Raw genomic sequence first — 17,511 nt, 5'->3', positions numbered from 1 at the left:
GAGGGGCCGGAGGGCAGTGAAGCGTGGGAGGCTGCCAATTGCTCGGGAGGACACCATCTTGAGCCGGAGAGGACGAAAGTGGGTAGCGCGTCTCGCGGGGGCAGCAGAACAGAGCGCTTTTTTCTCTCGTGCCCAGCCTGGCCAGGCGCCCGACGTACTGCCTGACTAAAACGCGGGCTGGAGTTGCTGCCGCCCGCTTCGTCCTGCCCTTGGTTCCTTGGCTCTCGAGGCCGAAAGGACGCTTTCCCCGTCCGAGGGCGGAGGCCTAACGAGAGGGCGGGGTGTCGGATTTTCCAATCAGGCGGCCGGCGGGCAGCCCGTGAGGCCCGCGGGGCCCGTGGGCGCGGGAGGGGGGCTTTCCAGGCAGGACCCGCCCCTCGGTCTCGCTGTCTTAGCACTTGGGTCCGAAGCTTGCCCGGAGCGGGAGGTCGCGAGGGAGCGATCAGAGGTGGGTGCGCTGGGTTTTCCGCCTGGCCTTTCCCGCAAGCCGGGTATCGCTTCCTTTCTCACCTCCTGCGACGGTCCCCACGGCCGGCTCGGCTCCCAGGGAGAGTCGAAGTCGGGAGCGTGGAAGGAAGCTCCTGGGACGAGGTCGACCCGGCTGTCGCGGTTAGGGCAGCGACTTCACTAGCGTTGTATCCGGGAGCAGTGTTGTCACTGCCTTAGCTAATCATCGTTGGCTGTCGAACTGTTTGCGTGTGTGCATGTTTTCCTAAAGTTAACTTATGTTGGAGTGTTTGTCTTTCATTTTTATCTGCTTTGCTAGTGGCTAGGCCAGCGGCCATAGAGATTCAGAACGGCTCCACGGGTTCATCCCGATTGCTGCGGTAAAGGGTGGGACTCGAGGCTGGGCGGAGGAGCTGAGACAGTCCTCTCCCCTGCTCAGGAGGATTTTCTGATCCAGAAGGGACCTGGCGATCGTCTGGTCTTTTGCCCCCTCACTTTACAGGTGAAGAAACTGAAGCCCCTGCATCATAGTGAGCCACAGGTGTTAGGGATAGGACTAAGTTTACTAACTTCTCATCAAGAGCTCTGCGCTGTACGGTAAGCTGTTTATATTCAGGGAAGATGGCTGGAGACCTGGAATGAAGTGATTGGTTTCAGAAGGAAGTTATATTGAGGACCTGCTGTGGTCCGGACACCTTCACAAGCAATTTGCTTAATCCTCAAAATTTTCGTTTGCATTTTGTAGATGACGTTTAGAGGCTTGGAAAGATTACGTAATTTCCTGACCGCTGGCAGAGTCAGGATTCAAACCTAAATTAAATGTGAGTTCGACTACTCACTGGATGGATGGTTCTGCAAGAGAGAAAACAAGAAAAGGGCAGTGGAAAATGGCAGGGAAGTAGAGACTGAAATGAGTTTGGAAAGAAAGAGGTTTCTGCCTCACGCTCAAGTCAGATAAGTGAGTCTCCCATCACTCTGACCACTTGAAGCAAAAACTGGATGACCAGTTTTGAATAAATTGTGAAAAGGACTTTTGACGACCTCTATTTTTACTGTTCAAAACCTACTTCCCACCTACATTGTGCACCTAATTGCTGGTATCTCTTATTTAGATAAGGGATGGCAGACTTCTTAAAAAGGACCAGACAGGAAATAATAGTTTGCAGGCTGACCTTGGTTTCTGTCATATTCTGCTGTTTTGTTTTGTATATGGCTCTTTAAAAATGTAAAAACTATTCTTAGCTAAAGGTTCATGGGTTGTAGTTTGCCAATCCCTGATTTATATCAACCCTTTGGCTTCCCTTTTTTGTTTTCTGTACTTTCAACAAAATTGTAAACTCCACAGGGTGTAAATGTTATAATGTTTCTTTAATCCTCAGCTCTTCAGTATGATTGCTTATATAGAGGGGAACTAAATGCATTTATATCACCACCCACTAATAATAGCAGACACATACATAACCTTTACTGTGTATCAGGCAGTACATAATATATATAACTTTTCCAAAAAGTCCTTGCAGCAATCCTACGTGGTAGGTTCTGGAATTATCTGCATTTGTCAGATGAGGGGCCCCCAAGACAGAGAAAGCTTAAGTAACTCTCTTAAGGTTATACTGCTTGTGTAGAGCAAGGGTTTGGATTTTTTTTTGGCTTTACTATCTGTTGTCTAAACCAGACCACTGTGTCTTAATGGCATACTGATGAGTTGAAGCCTCCCTATCTTGCTTGCTTCATTTGCCTAGCCTCTTCCTAGTCCTTGTTCCCAGGTGCCTCCTGTTTCTTGCACCTTTTTGCGGTTCACACCCTACTTAAGTTGACTCTACCCTGGAATTTCCATGTGTCCAATCTCTTTGAGTCAAATTTTTTTCCCTTTTTAAAAAAGAATTATTATTAGTAGTATTATTTTAATTTGACCAGAAAAAGACAGAGAGAGAGGGGGAAAGTGAGAAAGCAAGCTACCAGGTCCAGGACTCAAACCTCCATCGGCCATGTGGGAGTCCAGCACCTTCACCACCACACCACCTTCTGGCCCTGAAAAATTTCTGTTCTGAAGCTCAGCAAGTGACAGTAAAAGTCAACCCTCCTATAAGATAGCTTGCCTACTTCTTACTTTTGAAAGATTTTATTATTTCTGTTAAAGGAATATATATTCCAAGTAATTTTTTTTCAGAAACTAAAGAAAATAAATACATCTATAGTTCCATTACCCAGAAATAACTATCGTTAACATTGTGTTGCATGTTTTTCTGGACTTTTTTTTTTTTCTTGAGTGATTTTTTTTTTTTTGGAGAGGTTTTCACTATAGGGCGCGTGCGCTCGCCAGACAGAGACAGAGAGATAGATAGCGAGAAATCATCCCCCAGGGGGGATGGCCACGCCGCAATCCCTTCTCCTCCATTCTCCTCTCGGGATCTTGGGCTCGCATGCACACGCGCCTGGAGTGAGTTTAAGCCACCGGGTCCAGGACACGAACCGCAGTTGACTACGTGGGAGTCCAGCGACATAGCCATTACGCTAACTGCTGGTCCCAAGAGTGATTTTTGCTGTAGGGTGCATGCACTCATCGGAGAGATAGTAAGAGGCAGAGAGACAGAAGGCAAGAAATCGCCCCCCAGGTGGAATGGCCACATTTAATTCCTGTTTCTCTAATCTCCTCTTGGGATTTTGAGAGTGCATGCACACATGCCCAGCATTGATTATTTAAGCCGCTGGGTCCGAGACTTGAACCATAGTCAAATACATGGGAGTCTAGCAATGTAACCATTACACCATCTGCTGGTCCCCTGTATATTTTTTATACATTTGTATATTTCTATGTATCTATATAAGATAGTGTTGTCTATATAGATTTGAAATAAAACTATAAAGCTAAGTGCTCTTTATAAAAAAAAGTTAAGGCAGAAGAATGTAAGGAAAAAACCCTTCCTCATTCCTTCCATACGGCCTCATAGCTTTATAGACATCTTGTCTCTCTTTCAGCCCAGGATGTGGTCTTACTTCACATGCCATTCTGTAGCTTGGTTTTTCATTTGGTATATATCAGGTCATCGGGAAAGTCGTAATATAGAAAAACACGTCATGACTTTCCTGATGACCTAATACTGTAGACATCTTTCTGTGTCAGTTTGTACCTGCATGTCATCATGTTTCATTTATTTCCCAAATTGCTGAACAGTATTTCATGGTACGCTTGTACTGTAGTTTATTTCTTACTCATGATAGAGTAAAATGCTTGTTTCCTGAGAGAAAGAGAGAGGTGAGCACCCCCACAGGGTGGGTCACTGCAGTCCCCGTCCTCCAGGCCTCTGGATCTTGGGTAATAATTTGCCTGTCCTGCGTGTTTCAGAGTCAGGATTCCCACAGCAGCCGTCAGGTAGGATCTGGTTTCACTTGAGCAATGTTTTCATATTTTAGCTCCGCGTCAGAGTCAGCCCTCCACAGACTTTCAGACGTCCCCTCCGACACTAGGTTTTCACATACGTAGGTTTGCTTCTGCGCTTACTGCCTCTTCTTCTGTTGACCAGTTCTATTTATTCCCATGCTAGAGCTGCTCTGTTTTCATTATTGCTACTTTAGGGAAAGTTTTGATGTCTCCTAGAGCAAGCACTCCCCCCCTTTGCAACATTTTCTTGACTATTTTCATGAATTTAATTAAAGGGGAACTTTTTACTTATTTCAGACCCTTGTGGCATTGAAAATAGCTTCTAGAAACAGTGGTGCCCATCTTAGGGACCGGTCCCTTGCACATCCCTAGGCTGGGGAGCCTAAAACGGGGACTCCTCCATCTCTAATCCACGTGTTTGGAACCTGTGATTCACCCCCCACCCCCTTTGGGAAGCCATAGGGCATCCTTTTAGTCTATAGATGCCCAAGTAAAGTTAAACTTGAAGACTTTTATTTATTGCTGTAAACAGATTGCCCTAAAACTTAGCACAACATTTAAAACAATAGTTATCATCTCATGCAGTTCTGAGGGTCAGGAATCTGGGGTGACTGTGCTGGACTGTTCTGGCTTAGAGTTTCTTATGAGGTAGTCAGGTTGGCCAGAGCTGGAGTCATCTGAAAGCTTGCCTGTGCCAGCGGGTCAGCTGCCAGGCACACTCATAGCTGCTGGCAGGAGGCACATCAGTCCCCACCATGTGAGTCTCTTCAGAAGGCTGCTCAGGACCAGCCACCGGACTTGCCAGCAGTGAGCGATCTGAGACAGAGACCAAGGCAGCAGCTGCAGTAAGGTGCACACCTCAGCTCCCAGGTGCCAGGCGGTCACTTTTTTTTTTTTTTTTTTTAAGATTTTTTTTTTAAGAGGTTTTTGCTATAGGGCGCGTGCACTTGCTGGAACGACAGAGACAGACGGAAAGCAATAAATCACCCATCAGGGGGGATGGCCACACTGCAGTCCCTTCTCCCCCATTCTTCTCTTGGTATCTTGGGCATGCACACATACACGCCTGGCGTGAGTTTAAGCCACTGGATCTGAGACTAGAACTGTGGTCGACTACATGGGAAGTCCAGCGACATAGCCATTACGCTAACTGCTGGTCCCCCAGGTGGTCACTTCTGACTTGTCTTTTGTTCGTACTGTCTGATGTACAGTGCGGGAAACAGCTGTGCACGGGTGTGATGACCAAGAGCTAGAGAGAGATTATTAGGGTCCTGTTGGAGGCTAGCTACCATAGTTTTTGTTGGCACATTTTCTGTGTGTGTGTGTGTGTGTGTTTTAAGTTAAAACATATTACAAAAAAGAAATGATAGAAGATGTACAATGACTAGTTATCTTTTCATCCCAATATCCTTGTTACTTCCTTCCGGTCAGTAGTTATTTTTAACATTTTCCCTGTACTTCCAGGGATATTTTAGATCAATTCCAGGATTATTTTTCCATTTTAAACATGACAGCATGTAGTACGCATTGTTTTGTACCTTGCTTTATTATAGCTGACAAATTTTGCCATACTAGTATATAATCATTTCCACTATCTTTTTTTAAAATTTCTTTTTTTAAAATTTTTATTTATTCATTCATATATTTTAGTTTGACCAGAGAAAGACACGGGGGCGTGGGGAGAGAGAAAGCAAGCCACCGGATCCAGGACTCAAACTGTGATCGGCAATGTGGGAGTGTCCAACACCTTAACCACCATGCCACCCGCTGGTCCCTTTTTTTGTTATTTTCATTTCCATCTCTTTTACAGCCACATAATTTCCTGGGTTATTGTAGCATGGTTTACCTCATCAATTCCCTATTTGTTGGTTGTTCTAATCTTTTGTTGTGGTGGTGACAGCACAGGGCATGTTCCATGGTGTAAGTAATACCCGTGAAGTAACCTAACTCATTAGGGATTCATCTTTTTTATGGAAGGGGGTGGTTAACATATTTTAAACATATATTTTTAAGGAATTATTTTAAGTTTATTCATTCGTTTATTTATTTATTTTAATTTGACCAGAGGGGAACAGAGAGAGAGAGAAAGTGAGAAAGCAAGCTGCCAGGTCTAGGACTCAAACCGCAGTCAGCCATGTGGGAGTCCAGCGCTCTTAACCACCACGCCACCTGCTGGCCCCTTGAATATATTTTTTAAAGAATTATTTTATTTAACTTTATGTATTTATTTATTTATTTTAACTTGACCAGACAAAGAGAGGGAGAGAGGGAGGGAGGGAGTGAAAGTGAGAAAGCAAGCCGCCTGGTCTGAGACTCGAACTGCAGTCGGCCCTGTGGCTCCCCAGCTCCCTTTACCACCACGCCACCTGCTGGCCTCTAAATATTTTTTTAATATGTGAGGTTTTTGTAAGTACATATTTTACATTTTTAAAGTTATTTTGAAACATTATCATTTAGAGAAAAGTTGCGAGTGCAGCAGAGAAACTTTCTTTTTCTTTTTCTTTTTCTTTTTTTTTTTAGAGAGATTTTTGCTATAGCATGTGTGCTTACCACACACACATGTGCCTGGTGTGAGTTTTAAGCAGCTGGGTCCTGGCTCGAACCAAGGTCGACTGTGAGAGTCCAGCAACATAACCTTTATGCCATCTGCTGGTCCCAGGGTTGACTCTCTGAGAGTCCAGCAACGTAACCATTACACCATCTGCTGGTCCCGAGAAACTTTTTTCTGTTAGCAGTTGTAAGTTGCTAACCGGGGGTTTCAGCATCCCTAAATGTTTTACTGCGTATTCTCTTCAAGTAGAAATATTCCACAAACCCTTCCATGCAATCTCAGTACAACCTTCCAAAATCAGGAGAGCAGCAACGAGGGCTTCATGAAGCCGAGCAGTCTCTCTGCCTCTTTGACCCTAAAGGAGAAGAGTACAAACGAGCAGAACTACCTCGTCCAGATCTAGCTCTGCCACTCACTAGCTGGGATCTTTGGCAGGTTACTCAGTCCCTCCAGGCCTTTGTTTCTTCTTATACAAAGGGTGTAATAATCATGCCTACTTCATGGGTCATTGTGAGGATTAAAATAGTGATTGGCACAATGCGAATGTAGCTGTTATTGATATAGTAATAATATTGGGCCGGTTGGTGGCTTGGTGGTTAAAGCGCCTGCATCCCACACAGTGACTGTGTGGTTTGAGTCCTGGAACCGGAGGGTTGGAATATGTGCCAAGCACGTGTGTGTATGTGTCCAAAATCACTAAAGGAGTGAGAAATGGAGGAGACAGGATTGTGACATGACTATTCCCCACAGGGGGTGCTCTCTGTCTCTCCCTGTCTCTCTGTTTCTCTCCAGCTAATGTACGTACCCTGTAGCATAAAAATTACTGAAAGGTTCTAATAATATTATTAGAGGAAGGACTGTTGGTAATAAATCTTAGTGTTTTATAGTCGTCATGGATGAGGTTATCAGAAGTTGTAGACCACAACAAATGCTACAAATTGTTCAAATAACTCAGAGCTTACTTTTGTTTTTTTTTTCTTTGTAGGTTTCAGAATGACTTCCATCTTGACTTATACTTTTAAAAATCTTCCCAGTACATCAAAATGGGCCCTCAGATTTTGTAAGTTTTTTCCTTTCCCTTCCTCTTATAATTAGATTGGGATTTATAAGCATCTTACACAGATATTGAATGGTACTGCTTTTTGTAAACAGTTAATTTTGTCTTCCAGCGATAAGACCTTTGAGCTGTTCGCCCCAGCTACGTGCTGCCCCAGGTATGGTAATTTGTATGCTAAACATTTCTGATTTAAACGATATAGTAGATTCCAGATTTTATATTTTGTGAGTTCTAGATAAAAACCAAAACTGATCTGCTTTTTAAAATAAGTAACATGAACTTCGTTATTGCCTTCAAATTTAAAACTTCAAGGGCTAATCAGTAATGCTATCCTGTGGTAGAAGATGTTGACAAGAAGCTGCTTTCTGGGATTCGGAGCCTGCTGGAGCCATGAAGGTTCTGGGAACATTGCTGGCCAGTTTGTTTAACCTCTGGTTGTCAGTCCTGGAGATGATCAGCTTACAAACACTCTTGGTACCATTGCAGAGCCAAAAGTTCACTTTCTAACATTTGGAGTTAGTGGTAATCCCTCTTTATTGATGGATATCTTATGTATAAAAGGGTCTGTTCCTGAAAGTAGAGGTGACTGGGGAACTAGTTAATACCTAAAGCTTGTCTAGTCAATATGGGATGAAGAAGAAAGGGAATTTGATGATTTTTAGTTGGTAGTTACACCCTCGGTAAATCCAGTGGCATCACCTTTAACTGTTGAATACATGCTCTGCAAAATCTGATGTATGTATACATCTTCAGTGGCCAGTACTATAAATAGCCTGATAAAGTCTTAGCGTTTTTCTCCTTGTCTGGGTTTTGTGTTGACTTGTGCCTCTGATTTCAGTTCTATTATGGTATTTCCACTTATATAATAACTTAATAGAAAAAGTATCTTCTAGGATTGGGACTAGCAGTTAGCATAATAGCTATGTCGCTGGACTCCCATGTAGCCGACCGTGGTTCAGTGTCCCAGACCCGGTGACTTGAAACTCATGCCCGGTGCATGTGTGTGCATGCCCAAGATCCTGAGAGGAGAATGGAGGACAAGGGATTACGGCGTTGCCATCCCCCCCCCGGGGGGTGATTTCTCGCTTTCTAGCTCTCTGTCTCTCTCTGTCTGTCTGGCAAGCGCACGCACCCTATAGCAAAAACCTCTCAAAAAAAAAAAAAATATATCTTCCAGGAATCAGAAGACCTGTACTCTGTCTTTCCAGCTCTCTCTCTTTCTGGGCAGTATGCTTTGGCTTGGTAACTTTTACTTCCCTGTGTTTGAGTTTCTTTCCTTTTATTTTTTTAAGAATTATTTTATTATTTGTTTTAATGTGACCAGAGAAAGAGAGAGAGACAGAAAGAGAAAGTGAGAAAGCAAGTTGCCAGGTCCAAGACTTGAACCATGGTCAGCCATGTGGGAGTCTAGAGTCTTGAATCACCACGCCACCTGCTGGCCCCTTGAGTTTCTTCTTCTCCTTTTCTTTTTTTTAAAGATATCTTTATTTATTTTATTTGTTATTATTATTTATGTTTTAATTTTACCAGAGAGAAAGAGAGGGTGGGGGGAGTGAGAAAGCAAGCCATCAGGTTCAGGACTTGAACTGTGGTCAGCCATGTGGGAGTCCAGTACCTTAACCACCATGCCACCTGATGGCCCCCTGAGTTTCCTCTTCTAAAACTGAAAAACAGTTCTAGTTTTGTCAACCTCATATAGTTAAAAAGATATTTCAAAGCACTATGAAAACTGTAAACTCAATGTAAGTGTAGGATGGTATTTTATATTGTTTGCATGTAATATATTCTTATAGGTCTATTGTCTGATCCCCACTAGAGAGGTTTTATGTTGTTATGTAACAGATATGTTTCCTGTAGCTTCTATATTTCAACTAGAATATAGATTTCTATCAGTCCCAGAAAGGATAATTCCTTTCTGTCTCATTTCACCTTTTCCCTAATTCTCATATCCACTCAGGCCTTTTTGCAAAGTCACATAAATAGACCTGGTCCTTGCCAAGGGTAAAAGGTCATTCCGAGTACCAGCAGAAGAAAGCATTTATCTGACACATAGCTTATTCTTTATTATCGGTCTCTAACTTTTTCTTGGTGCTTCTGTCTCCCCAACTATATTGTACGTCCTTATAAGACTTTCGCTTTCTCCTGTCCCTCGTGTCTAATACAGTGTTGTACAAGCAATTTGTGTTCATTCGTGTTAATAGTGACGATAGTGATGCAAGAGAGCACATGATAAAGCAAAGGAAAGCGTGTGCCTGCGGGGAGGAGGCTCTTGACTGCACAATTTTATAACGAATTCCTCTTAAGTTCACATGAATATCCCTGCTTAGCAGAATTAGAATAGAGGGATACAGGATTTATTGAAATGTCCAGTCATTTTATAGACTGTAAGTGTTGGATAGAAATTGTGACTGATTTGATGGGTATATCTATTTCTAGCTCTGTAAATATAAACACATATGTAGCAGTTGTGGAATACCTTACACATCTTTTTTTTTTTGCTAGAGGGCACATGCACTTGCCAGGGAGAGACCAAAAAAGAGAGAGAAAATGTAAGAAAGCACCTCCCACCCCTGGGCCATGGCTACACTACATTCCCTTTCCCTCCATCTTCCCCTCCTTTCAGGATTTGCAGCGTGTATGCATATTTGCCTAGTGTGTTTTTGAGTCTGCTGAGTCCAGGACTTAAACTGCATAGTTGGCTGTGTGGGATCCAGCTACCTTACCCACCATGTCACCAACTGGTCAGTGAGAACATTTTAGCAGAACAGGGACTAGAACCCAGATATTTTTACCTCCCAGTCACGATTCTTAGAGTTCACTGCTACTGTGTGCCCGGAGCACTGTGGAACACGTGACAGGAGCTGTATTAGCTGCCCTTGAGCAAGTTACAATGTGATTTAGAGCCAGTGTGCACATGAGACGGAATGAGAGTCCTTTGCATGACTCTTCAATGCATAGTGAATAATGAATATTTTTATTATTTTTATTTGCCAGAAGGCTCATGCACTTGCGAGAGAAACCACGCCTTCCTACCCCCCCATCGGGGCACGGTCATGCTGCAATCTTCTTTCCTCCGCCTTCTTCATCATATCAGGACTTTGGACATGCACACATGTGAATTTGACGTGTTTTCCAACATTCAGCGTCCAGGATTCAAAGTGCAGTCAGCTGTGTGGGATCCAGCTCCCTATGCACAGCACTTACCTGGTGGACTACAGGAATTATTTTATTCAACTTTATTCTTTTTTGGGGGGGGGCAGGTTTTTTACTATAGAGCGCATGTGCTCTCCAGAAAGACAGAGAGACAGAAAGCAAGAAATAACCTCCCTTGGCAGTTGGCCACTCTGTAATCCCTTCTCCTCCATTCTCCTCTCAGGATCTTAGGCACGCACACCTGCCCGGTGTGATTTTAAGCCACCAGGCCTGGGACTTGAACCGCAGTCGACTACATGGGAGTCCAGCAACATAGTCATTACACCAACTGCTGCTCCCCATTATTATTTTTTAATATGACCAGAGAAAGATAGAAAGTGAGAGAGCAATCTGTCAGGTACGAGACTTGAACCACAATTGGCCATGTGGGAATCCAGCGCCCTTAACCACCACCCACCTGCCGGCCTCAGTGATATTTCTAAAATGTGATTTGTAGAGTTAATTACTTAATACTATGCTAATTGGCCAATTTTTACCTAGACGTATCTTTATTTCAGAGGTAGGAACTATATAGGTAGCTGTAGTTATCAGAAAAGGCTTTATTAGGTGATGGAATGTGAACTAGGGCCACAAGATAGATAAGAATTAGATGGATAAGGGCCAGCAGGTGACGTGGAAGTTAAGGTGCTGGATCCCACGTAGCCAGCTTTGCAGTTCAAGTCCTGAACCAATGGCTTGAAAATCACGGTGGACGTGTGTATGCACATGTGCCCGCATGTGCTAAAATCCCTAAAGGAGACTGTAGGAAAAGGGATTGCAACGTGTCTATTCCCCCTGCGCCCCCAAGGAAGCAATTTCTTATTTTCCCTCCCTTTGTCCATCTCTGGTGAGTGCCTGCACCCTATAGCAAAAACAAGCAAAGAAAAAACAAAACAAAAGAATTAGATGGACATGCAGGTGGGAGGGTACGAAAATAAAGGTAAGGCAGTTGAAGTTACCAAGTCTGTAAGAGACTGAAGGTTTGCCCATCTTGTTATATTTTGAGGAGTAGCAGAAAATAGTTGAGGTTGGGACCATCAGGTGGTGTGGTGGTTAAGGTGCTGGACACTCCCATGTGGCCAACCACGGTTAGAGTCCTGGATCTAGTGGCTTTCTCTCTCTCTGCTTCTCTGTGGTCAAATTAAAATAATAAGTGAGTGAATAAATAAAAATAATTCTTTAAAAAAAAAAGGAAATAGTTGAGGTTAAGGTGGAACCTAGTAAAGAAAGAAACTCATTAGAAGAATTAAGAACTTGGGGGACCAGCGGATGGCATAATGGTTATATCTCTGGACTCCCATGTGGTTGACTGCAGTTTGAGTCCTGGTGAAACTCAGGCCAGGTGTGTGTGCCCAAAATCCCAAAAGGGGATGGAGGAGAAAAGATTGTGGCATGGCCATCCCCTGGGGAGTGATTTCTCCCTTTCTGTTTCTGTCTCTTGCCCGCACACATACTCTATAGCAGAAATCTCTCTTAAAACAAAACAAAACAAAACAAAACTTTAATTTTGGAAGGCCCTGTAGCACAGTGGGTAAGTGCTATGCAGCTAGTTGGGTTCTGTGTGACTGACCATGGTTCAAGTTCCAGCCTCTGCAGCTTGAAAAACAGGCTGCGTGTGCCTATGTGTACAGGCCCAAAATCTGGATAGGAAGGAGAAATGGAGGAAAAGGATTGCAGTATTGACACACCCCACTGAAACATCCACTCACTCTCTCTGTCATGCTCCAACTGGAAGGTGTTAGGTAGCAAGCAAGCAGTCGGGGGCCAGCTGCTTGGTTTGACTGTGCGCCATGTGGCATGTCACTTCCTGGCCTTTCTGCTTCCTCTGTTCTTCATTCTTTTTTGTTGGTCTTTCCTTCATTCTGCTTGCTGGGCTTCTGTGCTTCCTCATGGTTTTTGCAGCCCCATAATTCTGGCTTATAAGTGACTTTAGTACCATCATTCTGGTCCTTTCTCCTGGCATCTTTTCAGTTTCAAGTAATTGACATTTCTTTCCATGCTTCGTTGTTTAAAGAGGGAATCCGAGCAGCACAGCTTATCACTTTTAGGTAGACGACACATTTCTGGATTGTTGGGTCCAGCACCTATGCTGATCTGATTAGCTTAGGGACGTGGCTATCTGTAGCTTTCCCCTTAGGAAGCGGTATAAGCAGGGGGGCTCCCTTTTGGGGGAACTGAAGAGAGCTTACTGTAAAATATGTGTGCTTTTCTTTGTATTCTCAGCTTCAGCTAGTTTATGAGTTTGTGATGTATACTCACTCCTCTTCACGCTTTACTTTTGCATCTTCTAGCTACCTGCCAACTGGGCGTATCTAACTAGATGCCTCTCCATCTCCTCAAAATTAGCAAGTAAAAATGAAGTCATCTTTATTCCAAAACCAGTTCTTTTTTTAAAAAGGAATTATTATTCAATTTTGTTTATTTACCGTTATTTTTCAACTTGATCAAAGAGAGGCAGAGGGAGAGGAAAAGGGAGAAAGCAAGCCTCCAGGTCCAGGACTTCAACCACAGTCGGCCATGTGGGAGTCCAGCTCCTTTACTACCACACCACCTGGCGGTCCCCAAACCAGTTCTTACTAGCTAGATTTTCGTAGTCTCTAAACTTTGTATTTTTTTTTTCAGTATATCCATTTCTTTGACAAGAGAGATACAGACACAGGCACTCCCAACAGAGTCCTCATACCACAGTCCACCCTCAGCCTCAGCCAGCCCAAATTGCAGGCATGCACACGTGCCTGGCGTGTGCAGAGAGGACCCAGGATGTGAGCCTAGAACCAGTTGCATGATCACCGCCCCCCCCCCCCCTCTGGACTGTAGACTCCCTTTATAATCTTGTTTTCCTTTTCCCTTTTTTCTGTATCTGAATGCTGGTCACGATACCTAGCCTTATTTTATGAAATCACTTGAATTGGTCCTTTCCTGCCCACTCATGTCAGTGCTGCCTTTGCCTGGCCTTTAGTGCCTCTTGGTCGGGTTTGCCATGGCCTACCCATTTACCTCCTCGCTGCCCTTATCTCCTTCACTAACACGTCTCTGGGAGAGCTGCCAGGATAATCTTTGTATTTTGTTTCATCATCATTCTCAACTCTAACATTTCTTTGAAGTTTGTTGTAGATATTTATGAAAAATATTTCTCTGTGTTGTAAGTGGGCATGGGGTGAGGTGGTTGTTGAAATTTTATTCCCAAAAATTTAGAATAATTTTCTATCTCCTATATTGAAGGAGTAATGAGTAAGTAAAAAAAAAAAAAAAATGTTTTTGCCATAGGGTGTGTGCACTTTCCTGAGAGAGGTAGAGAGAGAGAGAGTGAGAAATCACCCACCCACAGGGATGGCCACGCTACAATCCCTTCTCCTCCATTCTCCTTATTTGGGGCACATGTGCACACATGCCCAGTGATAAATTACAACATTAACAACAAAAGAATGAGAGAGATTTAAATATATTAACATGGAAAGGACTTCAAGCTATATCATTAAATAAAAAATGTACATGGAAAGGCCAGCCCCATAGCACAGCAGTGTGACGCTGTGCAGAGGAAGCCGGATCCCATATGGCCAACCGGGGTTCAAGTCCTTGCTCTGTGGGCTTGAAGAAAACACCTGGCACATGTATGCTCGGATCCTGACCGGCTGGAGAATCAGAGAAGAAAGGATTGTGATGCGTCTGGTCCTGTTAAAGGTTCTCCCTCTTGCACTCACACACAAATGTGTGTGTGTACTGACACATGACTTCTGGAATTAAAGGAAGAAAAAAATACATACACCTGTAATGGGCTGACCTTGTAGCTCAGCATTTAAGGACCACTAGAAAGCTGGGTCCAACACAGCCAACCGTGGTTCAGTCTCTGGCCCTGGTGGCTTAACATGCCAGGCACATGTGCATGCAGGTCCCGAATCCTGATGGGATGGAGAAATGAAGGAAGGGGAATTGTGTCCTGATCATGCCCTGTTGGGGGTGTATATACATGTGTTAAAATAAAATATGTTTGAAATATATGGTGTGTATACCAAATAAATAGTATTTAGCTCTTGGGACGAAATAATAGTGGAGGGCATAAAGAGGAAACTTTGTCTTACTCTCCACAGCATAGTGCTATTTACTTTTTTTTTTTTTTTTTTTTAAGAGGTGTTTGCCATAAGGCGTATGTGCTCGCTGGATTGAGAGAGAGACACGGTGAGAGGGAAAGTGAGAAGTCACCCCCACAGGGGAATGGCCATGCTGCAGTCCCTTCTTTCTCCTCTCAGGATCTTGGGCACACATGCACATGCACCCAGCATGATTTTCAAGCCACTGGATCTGCTTGAACCATAGTCTTCCATGTGAGAGTTCAGAGACATAACCACTACACCATCTGCTGGTCCCATTATTCACTTTTTTTAAAGCACATGCATGGATTCATATTTTATTATTTTAAAAAAAATTCATTACTGGGGCTGGCAGGTGGCATGGTGGTTAAGGGTACTGGACTCCCATATGGCCAACCATGGTTCTAGTCCCAGACCTGGTGGCTTTCTCTCGCTCCTCTTTCTCTTTCTCTCCCTCTGTGGTCAAATTTTGAAATAAATAAATAATGTTAAATAAAATAATTCTTTAAAAAGAAAAAGGTTGGTAATGAATATTTTTTAATAAACTATTTAACTTTATTTATTTTAATTTGGCCGGAAAGGAACAGGGAGAGAGAAAGACAGAGCAAGAAGGAAAGTGAGAAAAACAAGCCACCGAGTCCAGGACTCAAACCGCAGTTGGCTATGTGGGAGTCCAGTGCCCTTAACCACCATGCCACTTGCTGGCCTGCACATTTTATTATTTAATTTATAAAAACTAAAGATTTCAGGGCTGGCAGGCGGCATGGTGGTTAAGGTGCTGGACTCCCACATGGCTCACTGCAGTTTGAGTCCTAGAAAGGCTGTCAGGTGTTGGACTCCCACATAGCTGACCACAGTTTGAGTCCTGGACCTGACTGCTTTCTCTATCTCTCTCTCTCTGTCTCTCTCTGATCAAATTGAAGAATAATAGTAATAAATAAAATTAAATAGGGCCGGCAGGTGTGGTGGTTAAGGACACTGGACTCTCACATGGCTGACCACAGTTCAAGTCTCAGGCCTGGCAGCTTCCTTTCTTACTTTCCCTCCCTCTCTCTCTCTTGCTCTCACTTTGTTGCCTTCTGGCCAAATTAAAAATAAACAAATAAATAAAGTTAAATAAAATAATAATCTTTAAAAAATAATAAATAAAATTAAATGAATAATTCTTTTAAAAAAAGGCGAGAACATCAACTACATGTTGAGTGAACAGAATTAATCATTGCAGTTTCTAAAATTAGTGGCAGAATTGTGTAAAATTGATCCCTCCTAGGGCAATAAGTGTGAAACACTTTATAAAAATGAATGATTTTGTTAATGGAATAAATATCTTCATCTTTGGGTAGAAACTTGTAAGTGTCTAGTCAATTTCTTAGCCTTTTTTCCTTTTTAATATTAAAGTGATTTAGTAAATGGCAAATGCAACTTAGCATTAAATGATGTAGTTCTCCTGAGAATGTCTACCTTTAAAAAGGTGAAAAGTCATCTGAGTTTCTGTATTTAAGTAACAGTTTTTTGAACTTTGTCTTAAAGCCGTCCAGACTAAATCGAAGAAGACATTAGCCAAACCTAACATAAGGAATATCGTGGTAGTGGATGGTGTCCGCATCCCATTTTTGCTGTCAGGCACTTCGTAAGTATGAAATTATCATGTTATTTATTCCTTCTCTTAAGGCACTTTCCAAAGTGATATTTGTAAAGGTACCCAGTAGGTAAGAATACATTACCAAAGTATTATGTGGAGAGCATGTCCATGATATTATTATAGAATAAGTCAAGCCAGTGGTGAAATGATATGGCAAAATTTGCTTTTTACTTCCTTTTTATTTTTTTAAAAGAGTTATCCATTTAATTTTATCTGTTGTTATTTTTTAATTTACTGTAGGGCATGTGTGCTCACCAGAAAGAGAGAGAAAGAGAGTGAGCAAGGGAAAACAAGAATAAGCCACCAGGTCTGGGACTTGAACTACAGGTGGCCACATGGGAGTCTAGTGCCTTAACTACCATACCACCTGCTGGCTGGCCCCGCTTTTTATTCTCATAAACAAGCCCACTATAGTTTTAGCTTAAGACAGACGTATTTGAAATTCTTGTGTAGTAGTTGATAGCTTGCTTTCGATAGAAGTATCCTTTCTTCTCTGGGGAAATTGACTGTTTCTGTGCCTCCTTGAAAGTTCGATTCTGGATGGGCCCATGGGCATTCCGAAGGGCCTAAAATCTGGTTTGGGAATTAAGACAACTGGAATTGGCAGGGTTGGTTCAGCCCTGGCATAGCTCAGTTCCAGTGTATGGGACCAGAATGATTCTAGACCAACCCCAAACTTTTCCCACACCAAACTGCTGTTCTCCTTAGCCTTTTCTCTACTTTATTGTCCCCAAGCAAGGGTCACTGTGTCCGAAAGCTAATAATGAACTGTAGTGGCTAAATTTAAACTTTTTCGATTTCATTTAAATTATTAATTTTTTAGAGATTTTTGCCATAGGACACACGTGTTTGCCAGAGAGATTGAGAGAGACAGAGAGACAAAAAGTGAGAAATCAACCCCCAGGGGGGATGGCCACACTGCAATTCCTTCTCCTCCAGTCTCCTCTCAGGATTTTGAGCATGCAAACACATGCACCTGGCGTGAGTTTGAAGCCTCTGAATCTAGGACTCAAACCAGGGTCGGTCAGTGGGAGCCCAACAACATAACCACTATGCCATCTGCTGGTCCCTTGTTTAGATTATTTTAATGTTTGTATTTTGAACAAGCAGCCACTAACTTTTTTTTTTTTTTTTTTTTTTTTTTTGGAAAGA

At 43.0% G+C, this 17,511-nt stretch overlaps 2 protein-coding genes across 2 annotated transcripts in view; one reads left to right on the top strand and one right to left on the bottom strand.

Annotated features, from left to right (window-relative positions):
* HADHA (hydroxyacyl-CoA dehydrogenase trifunctional multienzyme complex subunit alpha) overlaps positions 1–230 on the bottom strand; it is a gene marked incomplete in the record, with an annotated part of 49,093 nt that extends 48,863 nt beyond the window's left edge. The window contains 1 exon segment of the mRNA XM_006162229.3: positions 13–230. Coding sequence (XP_006162291.2) covers positions 13–57 — 45 coding nt within the window.
* Positions 231–350: 120 nt separating this feature from the next.
* Positions 351–17,511, top strand: part of HADHB (hydroxyacyl-CoA dehydrogenase trifunctional multienzyme complex subunit beta) — a 52,555-nt gene continuing 35,394 nt past the window's right edge. The window contains exons 1-4 of the mRNA XM_006162192.3: positions 351–448; positions 7,366–7,440; positions 7,550–7,594; positions 16,248–16,347. Of these exons, the coding sequence (XP_006162254.1) occupies positions 7,374–7,440; positions 7,550–7,594; positions 16,248–16,347 (212 nt within the window). The 5' untranslated portion in view covers positions 351–448; positions 7,366–7,373. The remainder of the gene's footprint in view (positions 449–7,365; positions 7,441–7,549; positions 7,595–16,247; positions 16,348–17,511) is intronic.

This window comes from Tupaia chinensis, unplaced genomic scaffold (genome assembly GCF_000334495.1).
Source record: "Tupaia chinensis unplaced genomic scaffold, TupChi_1.0 Scaffold139757_1, whole genome shotgun sequence".
NCBI classification, from domain to species: Eukaryota; Metazoa; Chordata; class Mammalia; order Scandentia; family Tupaiidae; genus Tupaia; species Tupaia belangeri.
This window is presented reverse-complemented; position numbering and strand designations above follow the sequence as displayed.